The sequence below is a fragment of the Arctopsyche grandis genome, chromosome 13 (assembly GCF_051622035.1).
Source record: "Arctopsyche grandis isolate Sample6627 chromosome 13, ASM5162203v2, whole genome shotgun sequence".
In the NCBI taxonomy this organism is placed as follows: Eukaryota; Metazoa; Arthropoda; class Insecta; order Trichoptera; family Hydropsychidae; genus Arctopsyche; species Arctopsyche grandis.
The window spans coordinates 23854855-23869036 of record NC_135367.1 but is presented as its reverse complement, the minus strand read 5'-3'; the positions used below and the strand labels follow the sequence as shown (position 1 = coordinate 23869036).

The window sequence follows — 14182 nt, the reverse complement described above, 5'->3', positions numbered from 1 at the left end:
CATATTCGTGAATTTTGAATAATAAAAAAATTGTAAGAAGTAGGGGCATATTTGCCCCGGGAGCACTACTTCTACTACGGCTCTATACACTGAAATAAGATATTTAAATCTGATCTGCCTACGAAATTTGGCGTAGTAAAAGACGCTACGACAGATCAAACAAAAGGCGAATATCTCGACTTAATTTCTGAGAATCTTTTGTAAAATACAATTTTATGATAAAGGTTTTGATAATAAAAAAAAAATCGAACGACCAAAATACACACATTTGTTGATCTATGTAAGCACCATATAACTGGTGTCAAGGTTTTTTCGGTAAGCTAACTTTTTTATGGCAGTTATGATAAAATTTAAAAAAATATATGTAGACATTTTTTTAATTTTCCGTATTTAAAGACGCCAAAACGCTGAATCGAACGGCACGGGCGCGTTCCTGGCCTCCTGTGGTGAAAAATCCACAGCGGTTGTTTTTTTCGATAAGTTTCTCCTACATTTCTTCAAATATGAAAATCACTGTCAAATCTGTGACTTACAAGGATTTTAGGCCTGGGTGTCATAGCATAAATTATGCGTGCTAGCGTTTTAAAAAAAAACACGTGCCACGACCCTCACTGAAAACGTTAAAATTATAAAAAAAAACGGAATTATTTGTTTACGTCTTATTAAAATTTTATAAACATCATATTTAATATAAATAGTACATGCGTATATTGAATTTCGCAATATGAGTGGGCAGTTATTATGATAAGTGTTTGAATGGTTGACCTTTTTATCTACAATCGAATTTGTAAAGAATGAAATGTCAAACCGATTGATGTCAATTAAACGTCAAAACAACATTCTGACAACAATGGACAAGGCGGAAAATCAAAATCGGCGTATCTATGTATGTACATACTTTCAATTCGCATCAAAACTATTATTTTCATGCGGTAATAAATCTGACCGCAAAAAATGCAATAAAAAAATTAAATAATCATTAAGCCTTATCGGTTTACCGCCAAACGACGTCAGTTCAAATTCTCTAACGGAAACACCGGAAGTCGCGTAGTCACCTACCTATGTGTGTAAACACAAATTCATTTTCTAATAAAATATATCAAGTTTTCTGCGAAAAATTCGCACATGTGTCTTGTGTACGTAGTATGTGGGTTTTCACATACATATGTACTTTCAGATAACGAGTAAGTACATACTTACGCGTTACTAGTTTCATCGGAAGAATCTCGTTTTGCAAAAACCGTTATTTCCACAATATCCTTGTGCGAGTACGTGCCACTACGCACACTCTATGTGTTGTCTTTTTCAAGAACTGCTTACAAGTAGATACTTGGGTATTGGAAGTTCAAAGAATTTTAAATTTCATCAAACACAAACATAGATTTTAAGACCACAACGTACGTGAATGCATATGTTAACCCTTTGAATGCTGACCAACGCCGATCGACGCTTTGCCAACAAGTCCAGGGGCCTGAAACCCGCCGATAGGCGTTGTATTTTGAGCATGTACAAAGTAAACAAAAATACTACCCGATAATCTTTTCCAGGCAGCATTGAAAAAAAATGCATTGAACATGGGTTGTGTAATCCGTGTCAATTTTTATAAAGACTGGTTTACACAGGAATATCTGAATTTATAACCATGGCAGAATTTCCCGATGGAAATCCCTAACTGCGGAGTATTTTAGATTGTGGCTTGGCATTTAGATTGTGAGCATTACATTTTAACCACAATGAAGAACATTAAATTAGTTTTGGAAAAATACATTCATTAATATACTTATTTCGTTTATTTTATATTGTTACAAGATATATTAAAGAGTCTAAACACACCTTTACAAAACTCGAAATCCTCAGCGGTAGTTATATAGGGTTTGGATTAGCTACAATGTTTATACTTGCTTTCAAAATACATCACCACTCAAAGGGTTAATGTAGTGATAATTAGGTAATTTATCGTGGCAATTTACCGCAGTGATAAGGGCGAAAACACACTGAGTGAGACGTGATACGTTTTTTTTTTTAAATCATTTCAAACATGCGAAAAAACGCAGCAACCCTAGCCCATATTCATGGTACACAGTCCCAAAAATCACCCACTGGAGTGTTTTCGGTGATATTCTATGCTTGTATTTATCCTTGCTTGACAGTGATCGATAACGCTAAATTCCATATTTAAACAAATGTAGGAGAAACTTGTCGGTTGCATATGGATATGCATACACGTGCGACCTCGCAAACATATTCATTCTGCACGTGCACAGCGGGAACACATACCATCCAGTGTGTTTTCGCTCTAAACTAGTAGGTATTAGGTATTTATAAGATGTACAATTTTTTTTATTGAAAGAAAGTTAACCGTCATTGAAGAATACTCAGTTCTACACTTTCTAGCGGTTCTACTTATTGCAATATTGAAATACTTACATACATACATACATATGAATGTAGTTGGATTAAAATTTATCAAAGCTTATCAAACGGGGTCTATCAAACTTGATAATTTTGCGAAGTACCGGGTCCAGGATTCAAATTCGCTTCATAGCATTAATTTGTCTGATTAAAGTGGTAAACATGGGACAGTCGCTCATTTGAAAGTGTCGGATCTTCAGCGGATCTATCAAGGTTGTCGCGTTATCAAAACCGTCACATATCTAATAAATTTAAATGTATCAATAGTAACATACGATAAATCGTACTCATGACACCAGCTGATTGTCGAGTACATGCTAGCTGATAACATCAGATGCGATGACATGTTTACATATGTACATAGTTCGAATTGCTATAGTTAGAATTTGATTTTTTTTTCTTATTAAATGACTTTATTGATCGATCCAGTGACAAAAGTGCAAAATAATTTACTCGTGGGCAGTGGCGGCACGTGAGAATTTAAAAGGGGGGAGGGGCTGCAGAGAATAATTGAGCTGTAGTAACTCGTTGACCATACCGGTGATCAAATGCAGACAAAAAACGATCGGATAAGAGATATAAAAAAGTCCTCTTGTAATAGTAAGTGAAACGTAAAGGAGGTTTGTAAAAAATAGCATGCATTTGCACAACTGGCAGAGCTGTAGCCCCGCAGCCCATATAGACGAGCCGCCACTGCTTGACTGATTACTAATCATAAGGTTCACTAATCAGTGATTAGTGAACCGTATGATTATTTCCTATTCTTTGGATCTGTATGGTAACGTTCGGAGTAGTTGAGACGAGTCTGGATCTGTTCAAGTTGCGTGCATGTCCCGACAATAGCCGCGGAAGCTAGGCACTGCTACAGACACTAGACTCTGCTGAAGATCCGACACTTTCAAATGAGCGACTGTCCCATGTTTACCACTTTAATCAGACAAATAAATGCTATGAAGCGAATTTGAATCCTGGACCCGGTACTTCGCAAAATTATCAAGTTTGTAAAGGAATCACACGTGTCAGAACTCACATCTAGGCCAAATTTCCGCAAAATTCAAAAACATGTCAGCCCATAAAGTCAACCGAGTCCTACATACATATCTTCAAGAAGCGAAATACAGCCTCGACCCAAATACTCCAGCGAACAGCTCACCATAGACCACGAGCCTAAATACCACAGAGGAACAAAGGATTACCTCGATTCCATTTGCAACATTCACAGGAAAAATGATTTCATCACCTATGCTATGCTTTCAAGAATTACCTCGATGATACTGTTGCGTAGATGTGAAGGGCGGTATCAAAGACCAAAGTGAAAGACTCAGTGAATAGTACACAGTAGTGGAGATAGTTTATTGTTCACATCTCTACCAGCCAACTCTGAATGAAGCATGGAACAATCCGCCAACTGTTTATATTGATCGTGTTCTCTCAACGCAGAGATCTATTGGTCGATGGTTCGCGAGAACTTATTGTGCGATTTGGTGCGAGGCATCATTGGTCAACGAGCATTGATTGTCGAATCTCTACGTTACAATATTCTGTTATGGAAACAAAACTCAAAGTCTACGCCATTAACATTCAATATGCTATTTTTGAACTTTTTATGTGTAATGGGGGCTTTGTATATTTACGTATAAAGGCCTCCCCTTGAAATTTATAAAGCCTCTGATAGGAAACGATCGACCTGGAGTCACAAATATCCAGGTCTGACCAGCAGCACTACAGATATACTCGGAATAAATTATTTTCAATCGAGGTCAACTCACGGAATCGAACCCGGCGCCTCTCGGTGCTAGGCAAAAGCCCAACTACCGAGCCACGCTGCTGGCTAAATTAAATCTGACAAAACGAAAGGGTGGCAGAAAGGCAAATATACATATAAGGCTATTTAAAATTCTTTTCAATCGAGGTCAACTCATGGGATCGAACCCGGCACCTTTCGGTTTTAGGCAAAAGCCTAACTACCGAGCCAAGCTGCTATCTAAATTAAATCTGACAAAACGAAAGGGTGGCGGAAAGGCAAATATGTAAAGCTACTAAAAATTCTTTTCAATCGAGGTCAGCTCATGGGATCGAACCCGGCGCCTCTCGGTGTTAGGCAAAAGCCTAACTACCGAGCCAAGCTGCTGGCTAAATTAAATCTGACAAAACGAAAGGGTGGCGGAAAGGCAAATATATAAGGCTACTAAAAATTCTTTTCAATCGAAGTCAGCTCATGGGATCGAACCCGGCGCCTCTCGGTGTTAGGCAAAAGCCTAACTACCGAGCTACGCTGCTGGCTAAATTAAATCTGACAAAACGAAAGGGTGGCGGAAAGGCAAATATATAAGGCTACTAAAAATTCTTTTCAGTCGAGGTCAGCTCATGGGATCGAACCCGGCGCCTCTCGGTGTTAGGCAAAAGCCTAACGACCGAGCTATGCTGCTGGCTAATATCCAACCATTTAAATTCATCTAACATACTCTTAAAATTCTTACGTTTTCTCACATTGCACTATTTTGCACTTTCTGTAGTTTATCAATGCTCAATCCCTTGAATAGCACTCTGGCACAGAGTTCTCATTGTTTAACTTTGATATGCAAGCGGCTAATGACATGTGTACATATATCGCAATATACGCTACCGCTTGAGAAGCCCTGACCCAGAGGGAAAAACGAGAAACCCGATATGGCAGATACAGCTATGGCCGAAATGGTACCGTTGTGCTCGTAAATGATGCGTGTGGCAGCAGTGGATCGAGTGCGAGCGAAGCGTCAATTGTCAGTTGGATTGGGGTTCGGCGTGCGAGATGTTGTCGTCGTGGGTGGGGGTGGCGGCCGGGTTCGTCCTGGGGTGGGGGCTGTCGGGGGCGAAGGGCGCTCCGCCCCCCGACGGGGCTCCCCTCAGCATCAACAAGTGCTGCGAAATCGCCGACGTCAAGCTCGAAAACAGATGCACTCCCGCCGAAACACTCAACACCGGTAACCGCTTTTAGGTTATGAACACACACACACACACACACATGACTCACACCCAATATGGAACGTCAATAGTACTAAACATTTTATGATGCGAACATTGATTCGCCTTTTATGTAACTTATACGCATTACGACCTGCTTATGTATGACGGAACCAACCCTCAACACTGTCATTTTTCTACAATGATATACATATAGGCTGTTTATTTTTGCATTGTACAATGGATTGATTACATTGGGCAATGTGTTTACTCGATCATCACTCGTTTGCATATTCATAACTTTTTTATATGAATATTTTGATGTTAAGTACATAGATACGCTGAGAATATATATATATACAAATTATGGAAAGCAACTATGCAAATATATAATACATATAAAATTCAAATATTCGTTTGGTTTGAATATGCTATGCTAGTAAAACATCACCGTTGGTGTCAATGACTCTTCTGGATTACGAATACCTATTGATTAATGAATCTAACAAGGAAATATTACACTTAAAGCTTATAGAGAAATTCGCTATGCCTCTAAGTAACAATTTTACCGCAAATAAATCAATTAAATAACATATCCGGTAGTAAAGGAGACGTATGAAATTGGAATGGAGTGCATTTGGAATAATGAATGCGGTTTTTAAATAAAAAATGACACTGCCTGAAGAAAAAGATCTTCGATCAATGTATTTTGTCAATGTGGACATTGAACGCCAAGTTGCTACACAAAGTCCAATGCACTTAAAGAAGTATGGAACGTTGTATGCTTGGCATAACGAGGAAAGACAGGAAACGGAACACGTAGGTGAGAAAGTATAATGAGGGTTGTGGATATGTTGGATAGAGTCAAGAGATTGATATGGCAATGGGTGGGACACGAGGCTAGAAGAATCGACGAAGAGTACACATAAGAAATTCTAGAATGGTACCCGAGAGAATGCAAAAGGATAAAAGGAAGACCGCAGAGAAGATGGGTAGATGAAATATGGAAAATATGTGAAGTGAGATGGATAAGAGTTGCGCAAAACAGAGGCGAATGAAAGCGTGTTAGAGAAGCCTTCATCCAGCAGTGGATAACGAATGGTTGTATATTATGATGATGAAACTCATTGTATGCCGTTCTTCAACATCTCATATTCACTAAATTCTATACTACAATATAAAAATTATAGTCTTGGCTTAAATGAAATTTCTTTATATGAATCAAAAATAATATGTATACTAGATGATTAATGTAATTAAATATATTACTTAAAACCTCGGTTCGTGGAAAGAAGATATGATATAAAGGCGAACCAAAGTTCTTGGGAAAGGGTTAGCGTCACCGACTCCAAAATTTTTGAATTCTTGAACATGTTTATCGCGATTATATTTCACCATCGAACTAGCGAAAGCAATTGAAATATGTATCGGCGGCCAAACCTTGCAAAAAAAAAGGCAAACTTTCAAAGCGATCGGAAGAATGTAGGAAGTTCGTCGGATCGATTAGCGAAGTGAAACTAATAAAAACCTTTTTAGAAGAAATTTTTACTACACGGTAAATTTAGATTTAGTTGTGCAAGAAAGATACGACTCAACAATATCGATTTAATTTAACCCTTTTGAGTGCTGACGTCTTTTCTGTTGAAAGCCTGCCACGCTGAAAATTTCGCCAACATTTCCAACAAGAATTATTTAAAAATCCAATATAAAGCAGATATAAAAATTGTAGCTAATCCCAACAAACCCTAGATAACTACCGCCGAGGATTTCGAGTTTTGTGAAATTGTGTTCAGACTCTAATATATCTTTCAACAATATAAAATAAACAAAACAAGTCTATTAATGAATTCCAAGACTAGTTCCATCTTCGTCATTGTTGTTAAAATGTAATGCTCACAATCTAAATGCCAAGCCACAATCTAAAAACTCGGCAGTTAGGGATTTCCATCGAGAAATTGTGCTATGGTTATAAATTCAGAAATTCTAGTGTTAACTAGTCTTTATAAACATTGACACGGATTACACCACCCATGTGCAATGCATTTTTTTTTTCAATGCTACCTGGAAAGGCTTAGCGGGTAGTATTCTTGTTTATTTTTTACATACAAAAAAAAAGGCCTGACAAATTTCAGGCTCATGGACTTGTTGGCAAAACGCCGATCGGCAGACAACTTAAATGCAACTCTTTCTAATGCGTATAATTATTTCCGCAGCCCGTTGGTCGCCGCTCTTTACAGACGAGTCCGGCAAGGGCAATGTACAAATTGGCACATTCCAATATGTGATCGGAGTACCGGCTTGCGAAACCACCCAACAATGGCCCATTTACCATTACCACGATTCGCAAGACACGTGAGTATTTCTATTCACAGTTATGACTTCTGAAACGTCGACTGAAATTAATAGCAAACACCAACGATACAGATTAACTCTACTTCCGAATGGAAAACTGCGACATTACACGCACCGAGAGAGATTTTTGGAGAGCATGGAAGAGCAACAGGTCAAGGTGAAGATCTACGGACGACTCAACGAACCTTTACCAAAGGTTAAAGAGGAAAACGAACCCCACTTTTATGATTACGACTACGGAAAATACTGCATGGATAAGGTAAACATTAAATGTCGAGTAATTTTATTGAGTTTCGAAACCAAATAGACTTAATTCTTTGCTTTTGTTTGTAGATTATTAATGATAAGAACGAGACTGGTCTTTATGCGCTCGTCTGTGTACCTGAGATTAACGTGAATTGGAGCGATACCGATTTCTTGATGCGTAAACTGGTCAATCCTCTGTTTCACGTCATCGGAATGATCTGTTTTCTGATTGTTGCCATAATATATTTCATTCTGCCGATGTTGAGAGATCTGACTGGAAACATCGTCACTACTATTAACGTGTGTCTTATACTGACACAAGCTTCCGATCTGGTTAGAATATTCACGGAATTTAGCAGTCACGTTAGTTTCATGATTGTCGGTAAGCACATTTGTGTAAAGCTCGTTCATAGCAAATTGAGATCTTATGAAGAAAAGCTCTGCAATTGTATCGTTTTCGACATTTTCAGATATTGTGCTGTACGGAAGTTTACTAGCGGCCTTCTTTTGGTTGAATAGCTTGGGTTATTACATTTGGAGGACTTTCAAGTGAGTTTGATTTACTTATTGAATCAAAATTAATCAAACTGAAATATATACATACCATCAATAACACTGAGCAACAAAAACAAAAACGGAGCTGAGGCTGATCAATCTTTACTAAATTTGAATATGACAATGATTTTTGTTTGTTTGCTCTCGTTTATGAGCGTTTAAAATATTTGACTTTGCAGTCTTTAACTCAAAATTTAATATTACTGAACCAAAAGTGAGTATTAGAATTAGTAGTCAGATGTTTTTCTATTGAATGTGAGTTTTTATCGACTTAAAACACTTATAATTAATTATTTTTTAGTAAATTTTTTTTTTAGCTTATTTAGTAAATTTCTCACATTGCCGCGTTTATGAGGATTGGTTTTTTTTACCTCAAATGATTTTAAATTGAGTTAAAAATGCTGTTATTGATGACCGTATGCATGATCAAAAATGGAGAGCGCGTCATTCGATCTCACACGCTCACTTACGAGCGAGAACATTTCATATTGTAATTTAAAATCATTTCGAATACAATAACAAAAGAAAAAACTTATGTATATACTAATCGCTACTAATGTTTCCGCTTGGCAGAGAATTTACCGCCATCTATTAAAAATTTATTTAATTAATTTTCTATCAGTGTTTTATATTGTTTATATGTAGACAGGTAGATAGCTTTTACAATTTTAAACAATTAAATAAATTTAAAAGGTATTTGAAAAAAATTCCACCGCGTGGGGGTCGAACACATGACCTTTTAATTTTTTTTTATTTAATAACTTAATATGCCAACACCCATGCGATGATATGTCATCGGGTACAACACTAATCTAATATATAATTTGGAAAAAGAGACTTTGTAAGGTTTAATGTAACTATGTATGTAAGGTTTTGGTGGTAGAATCAAGAAAAAACCTGTATATATATTGTTTTTTATCGATATTTTCGAGAATTTAGCGCCATCTATTGAAAATTAATTTAATTAAATTTAAAGAAACTAATTTTTCTACTGCTTATGTGTAGGTAGGTAGGTAGTTTTTACACCCAATGAAAATCACTAGTATCTCATAAACGATAGAAGAAACTAACAAAAATCATTGTCATATTCGAATTCAGTGGGTCAAACTTAGTAAAGATTAATTAGACTTGGCTTCGGTAAGTAAAAAACGTGATATTTTGTTGCTCAGTGTAATTGGAGAGAAGTAGCTTTGCCACTTTGTATTTCTTATGGAAAGTATACATACAGTAAAAAAAAATGATTAAACACGGTTCTGAAATCCCTAAGAATACACGTATTAATCAAATTTTATGGTTCGATTAAAAAGGAGCGATTGTTACAGATCGAGGAATGTATTTCTGCGTGTGACAGACGGTCGTAAATATTGCTACTACATGTGCTACGCTTGGGGCTGTACTATACTAATGTGCGGTCTGGCCATATTTGCACACTTCATGCTCGACACGAACAACGGCAAAAAGAAACACGGCCGACACGGCTCTCATTCGTTCATAACGAACGGAGACCAAGAGACCATCGGTAAATGAACATTCGACCCAACTCAGTAAGATAAAGTGAAGAAAAACCTAATCTTTACCCTTTGCACAGGTTGGCTGGGAATCGCCGTGTTCTTCACACCGATCGCCTTCACGATAATCATCAACATATTCTTCTACGTGACCACTCTGAAGGTGATCAACAGGATGAACACTTATGGAAGGATTCACCACAAGCTCAAGCACAAGTATAATAAGACTACCTTACTGTATTTGATATAATATACATATAGTATGAAGTGTATTATTTTTTATTTGTTTTTTGCAGTTTTGATATGTTTCTGTTGATGTTTATCGTCATGGCGATTTGTTGGCTGTTCTTCATCCTGTCGTGGATCCCGTATAATGGGTTAATGTATTGCCACATATTCGTAAACGCCGTGCAAGGACCTCTCTTGCTTTACATATGCGTTCTACGTCAGACTCACGTGACGTTTCTATTGAGAAAAAGTTGTTGCTATAATGAACCGGTGCCGACTAGCGATTGGGGAGATGAGATGACGCAGATGAACGGTAGTTCATATTAAAAGATCAACACTTTGGGGTGAAGGAGTTAAGCTATTATAACAAAAAAAAAAAAAAAATGAAGCCTTGTTTGATATTATAGTCGATATACATATATAATAATATAAGAGCAGCTCTAATATGCTTGATCTTAATATAAAAAAAAAACTTATTTATATAACTATGAACAACAACGGTGATATTACTTTTAACAATATGTATTTTTTTATAGGGAATTAATATTAATTTATAAATTTTTAACTCGAACATTGTGTACTTACACTATTAACAAATGTATATTAACTTGGAAATTGATTGTTACTCGTTATGTATGTATGTATTTCAAAATTGACAAGTGATGAAACTAACAATACGTAGGATTTAAAGAGCGTTGTGAAAATTATACTACTATACTATTTTTAAAATTATATAATCACTAACTAATTAATAATCTCGCCACTGTATTCCTTCCAAATATGAGACTTAACTATGGAGCTTATTATATTGTTAAAAAAAACCGCCTTAAACGCTATAGAAAACAATACTCTTATCTATTGATACTTTGTATATGTAGATAGAGTAAAAATTACTTTCTATACAAATGTTTTTATATATTTTCTAGTCTTTTCGCGTACTTTTAGTCTTTTATATAGGGATTTTATCAGTTGTTGCAAAGTGCTATGTAAATTATGTGCATTCTGGATTGGGAACAATTTTATTGAATCGTGCCTTTTAATATATATTTATATTGTATAGCTTATTGTTAATTCTTGCCGAGCATTTTAAAACTTAAATGGAAATCCGTTCATTTCCAAAGTGTACTTATAAATTGTTTCGTGTATCGCATTCCAATACTGAAAGACTGTTGAAGCATTCCTCAAACTTGTTACAATTTCTTCTTTTTTATAATTTTTATTACTTTTTCCAAATATTTTGCACCAAAACTATTGTTAAAAATACTTTTGTAATATTATTTTTGTATTATGATATTATATATGTACATATCTGTACACTCATTGATATTTGTAAGATCTAATAATTTAAGCACTGATTTTTTTATGCATATGTGAGGGTTCTCATTTCAAGACAATACGTATTGAATATCTAACATTTATACACATTCTTTACATTAAAAACTAATTTAAAAAAAAAAAGTTTTAAATCTGAACTAAGTACTCTCATAAGGTTATCTACAAATAAATGTGATAAAAAAATGAAACCTCTACATACGAAATCTCAATTGCATGATTTATACTTATTTATTTATGATATATTTTTCTAATATTTTTTGTGTGAAGTTTTACTTTTTTTATAAATGAAATTATACAGTTTGAGTACTTAATTTACACTCGAATAAAAAATAAATAAAATCCAATATAAGTTATTTTACTCCCGTACTAAAAATCGACAAAAAAGTCACTAACCTGGTCGAAAAGGCCACCTTCAGGTCTCTCCAGCAAATTTGAAAGCTGACAGCGTACAACGAGATGACAATCGTCCATTACGGCATTGAAGAATCGACGTGTAGGCAAAAGAGCTTCCAAATCAATCATCAATTCCAAAAATCTCTCGCAGTATCTGCATAAAATAACGAATCCTTATTGCAAAAACAGATCATAGATGCAAAAACAACATCACAAAAATCTACTAACCTTATTTTGTTTGGATCTACATCGGTTTCCAACGGAATCGCTTCTAAAATGTTAATAAACTTTATCATCAACCGCTGCAAAAAATGCCTTTCCCATGTGACTTTCTCCAATTGGTCTGGTTTATCCTTTTTCTGTATCGCTCTCCAATATTTTCTCCATTTAGGAACAATATGAAACTCTTGCTCTCTACGTCCTTAAATAAAACACAAAATTTACAAATGTTATGATGACTAATATACATATGTACATACGTATAATGTTTTAAACATACCTGGTTGAAGGCAAACCCACATACTGAGTGATACGAGTCTTTTGACTTGGTCGCGGCACAATTGAACTTCCATACTGCCGCAACATCTATTGAACAACAACAGCAGTGCTGTCTGTTCTCTAAAATCCATGTGTTTTTCTTCGGCCAAACATGCATTTAGCAATTGAGAGAAAAATCCGGGAAAGTGTTCAGGACGTTTTTGAAATGCCTGAATAGAATAATTTATTATTTTAAAACAAATTTTTTTGATGTTTAAAATCATCAAATATGAATGAATTTACCTGCCATACTGGAACTCTTTCTCGAAACTTTTCATTAAGCATTACAACGATGGACATTAAATGAGCGTGAGATGATTTACCAGTTTCATAATTGAGCCATAGATAATTTTCTAAATACTGAGAAAACTCTAGCATCATAATACGTCGTGTGGAAAAACTTAAAAAAGAAAATTGATTTTAAATTAAAAAAAAGCATTATAATAAAATATATAGTATAAAAATCGACATACTTTGATCCGCATATTTCCTGTATGTAAATATCTTCTATGACCTGTCTATCAAACGGCATATGATTTTCCTGTGTAGTTGGAGCCCAATATTGATTAGCTAGCTGAAAAGCGTACAAAATATTTTCGCAATTAAAATCTTGATGGGTCGTAAAGCAATGATTGAAATAACGCTTCGCAACGTATATGTTTTGAAGAGTGGAGGTTATGTCGAACCTGTGTTATTCTATCTGAGTTAATTTGGGCTACAGTGGGTGGGGGTAGCTTCATGGGGTCCCCGGGGGCGGCGGCGCCGGTGGCATTAGAGGCCGAAGGGGGCCCGGGGGCTTCCCCCTTGTCTGAATCTCCTTTCATCTCAATAGCCGCCAAAGCCGGTGACAGTGAGACACTTGACAGCAATGGCGGATCTGACAACACAATTTATGTCCATAGTCTTATATCCTAATAACAGCTCACTTTATTCCATTTTTCGATAATTTTATTGGGTAAAATTGGTAAATTGTTCAAACTTATGGAAGCTTAGTTTATTTTTGGAGAATCAAAATAATATTAAATGTCAATATATGTATGAACATCGTAAAATCAATTTATATATTGTGTAAAATATTTCCGTATGAATATGATACAAATGGTTCGGTGATTACTAGTAAAATGTGAACCGGTCGTTCTAGATCGGTCACACGTGATCATCCGTCACACTTAAACTGTTCACACCCGATAATTGGTCACGAGAAAACTGGTCACACCCAAAAATTAAAAATTGGCCGAATTTTTGGGTGTGACCAGTTTTTTCGGGTGTGACCAGTTTTCTCGTGACCAGTTTTAGTGTGACGGGTGATCACGTGTGACCGATCTAGAGCGACCGGTTGTCCTGTGACTGGTTCACATATGACTAGTAGTCCGTTTACAAATACAAATAATCTTTTTTTTATGCATAAATAACATATTTTATCAAAGTAATTAAAACAAACCATTTTCAATACTTTTTTTTATTTTTATATAACAAACAAGAGAAATCGTTACTTTTTAATTATTATTTCGTTACTTTTAAACAATTTAACGTAACGTAATTGATATTCAATAAAAAAATAAAGTGAAAAGTTTGTCGCTTAATTCATGAAGATCTTTGCCATAAGCGAAAAATTTAATTGCTTTTAAGATTTTTAGTATATGTTCAATTAATATTTAAACATAATGTATGCA

At 35.6% G+C, this 14182-nt stretch overlaps 2 protein-coding genes across 3 annotated transcripts in view; one reads left to right on the top strand and one right to left on the bottom strand.

The window, feature by feature from the left end:
* The window catches only part of LOC143921039 (RNA helicase aquarius), a 46635-nt gene extending 33226 nt beyond the window's left edge, over nucleotides 1-13409 (bottom strand). The window contains exons 1-6 of the mRNA XM_077444136.1: nucleotides 13196-13409; nucleotides 12983-13083; nucleotides 12753-12909; nucleotides 12472-12679; nucleotides 12201-12393; nucleotides 11973-12126 (exon numbers count right to left, since the gene is read on the bottom strand). Of these exons, the coding sequence (XP_077300262.1) occupies nucleotides 11973-12126; nucleotides 12201-12393; nucleotides 12472-12679; nucleotides 12753-12909; nucleotides 12983-13083; nucleotides 13196-13333 (951 nt within the window). The 5' untranslated portion in view covers nucleotides 13334-13409. The remainder of the gene's footprint in view (nucleotides 1-11972; nucleotides 12127-12200; nucleotides 12394-12471; nucleotides 12680-12752; nucleotides 12910-12982; nucleotides 13084-13195) is intronic.
* mthl5 (G-protein coupled receptor Mth-like 5) lies at nucleotides 5141-11900 on the top strand. Of its 2 annotated transcripts, none has more exons than XM_077444138.1 (8): nucleotides 5141-5375; nucleotides 7569-7707; nucleotides 7780-7966; nucleotides 8041-8335; nucleotides 8424-8502; nucleotides 9831-10027; nucleotides 10097-10232; nucleotides 10313-11900. In XM_077444138.1, the coding sequence occupies exons 1-8, from the start codon at nucleotides 5204-5206 to the stop codon at nucleotides 10569-10571; spliced, it is 1464 nt and encodes a 487-aa protein (XP_077300264.1). In that variant the 5' UTR covers nucleotides 5141-5203; the 3' UTR covers nucleotides 10572-11900. The 2 variants fall into 2 exon arrangements, with proteins under 2 accessions (XP_077300264.1, XP_077300263.1); XM_077444137.1 differs by having other exon boundaries at nucleotides 5152-5375; nucleotides 9816-10027.
* Nucleotides 13410-14182: the final 773 nt, after the last annotated feature.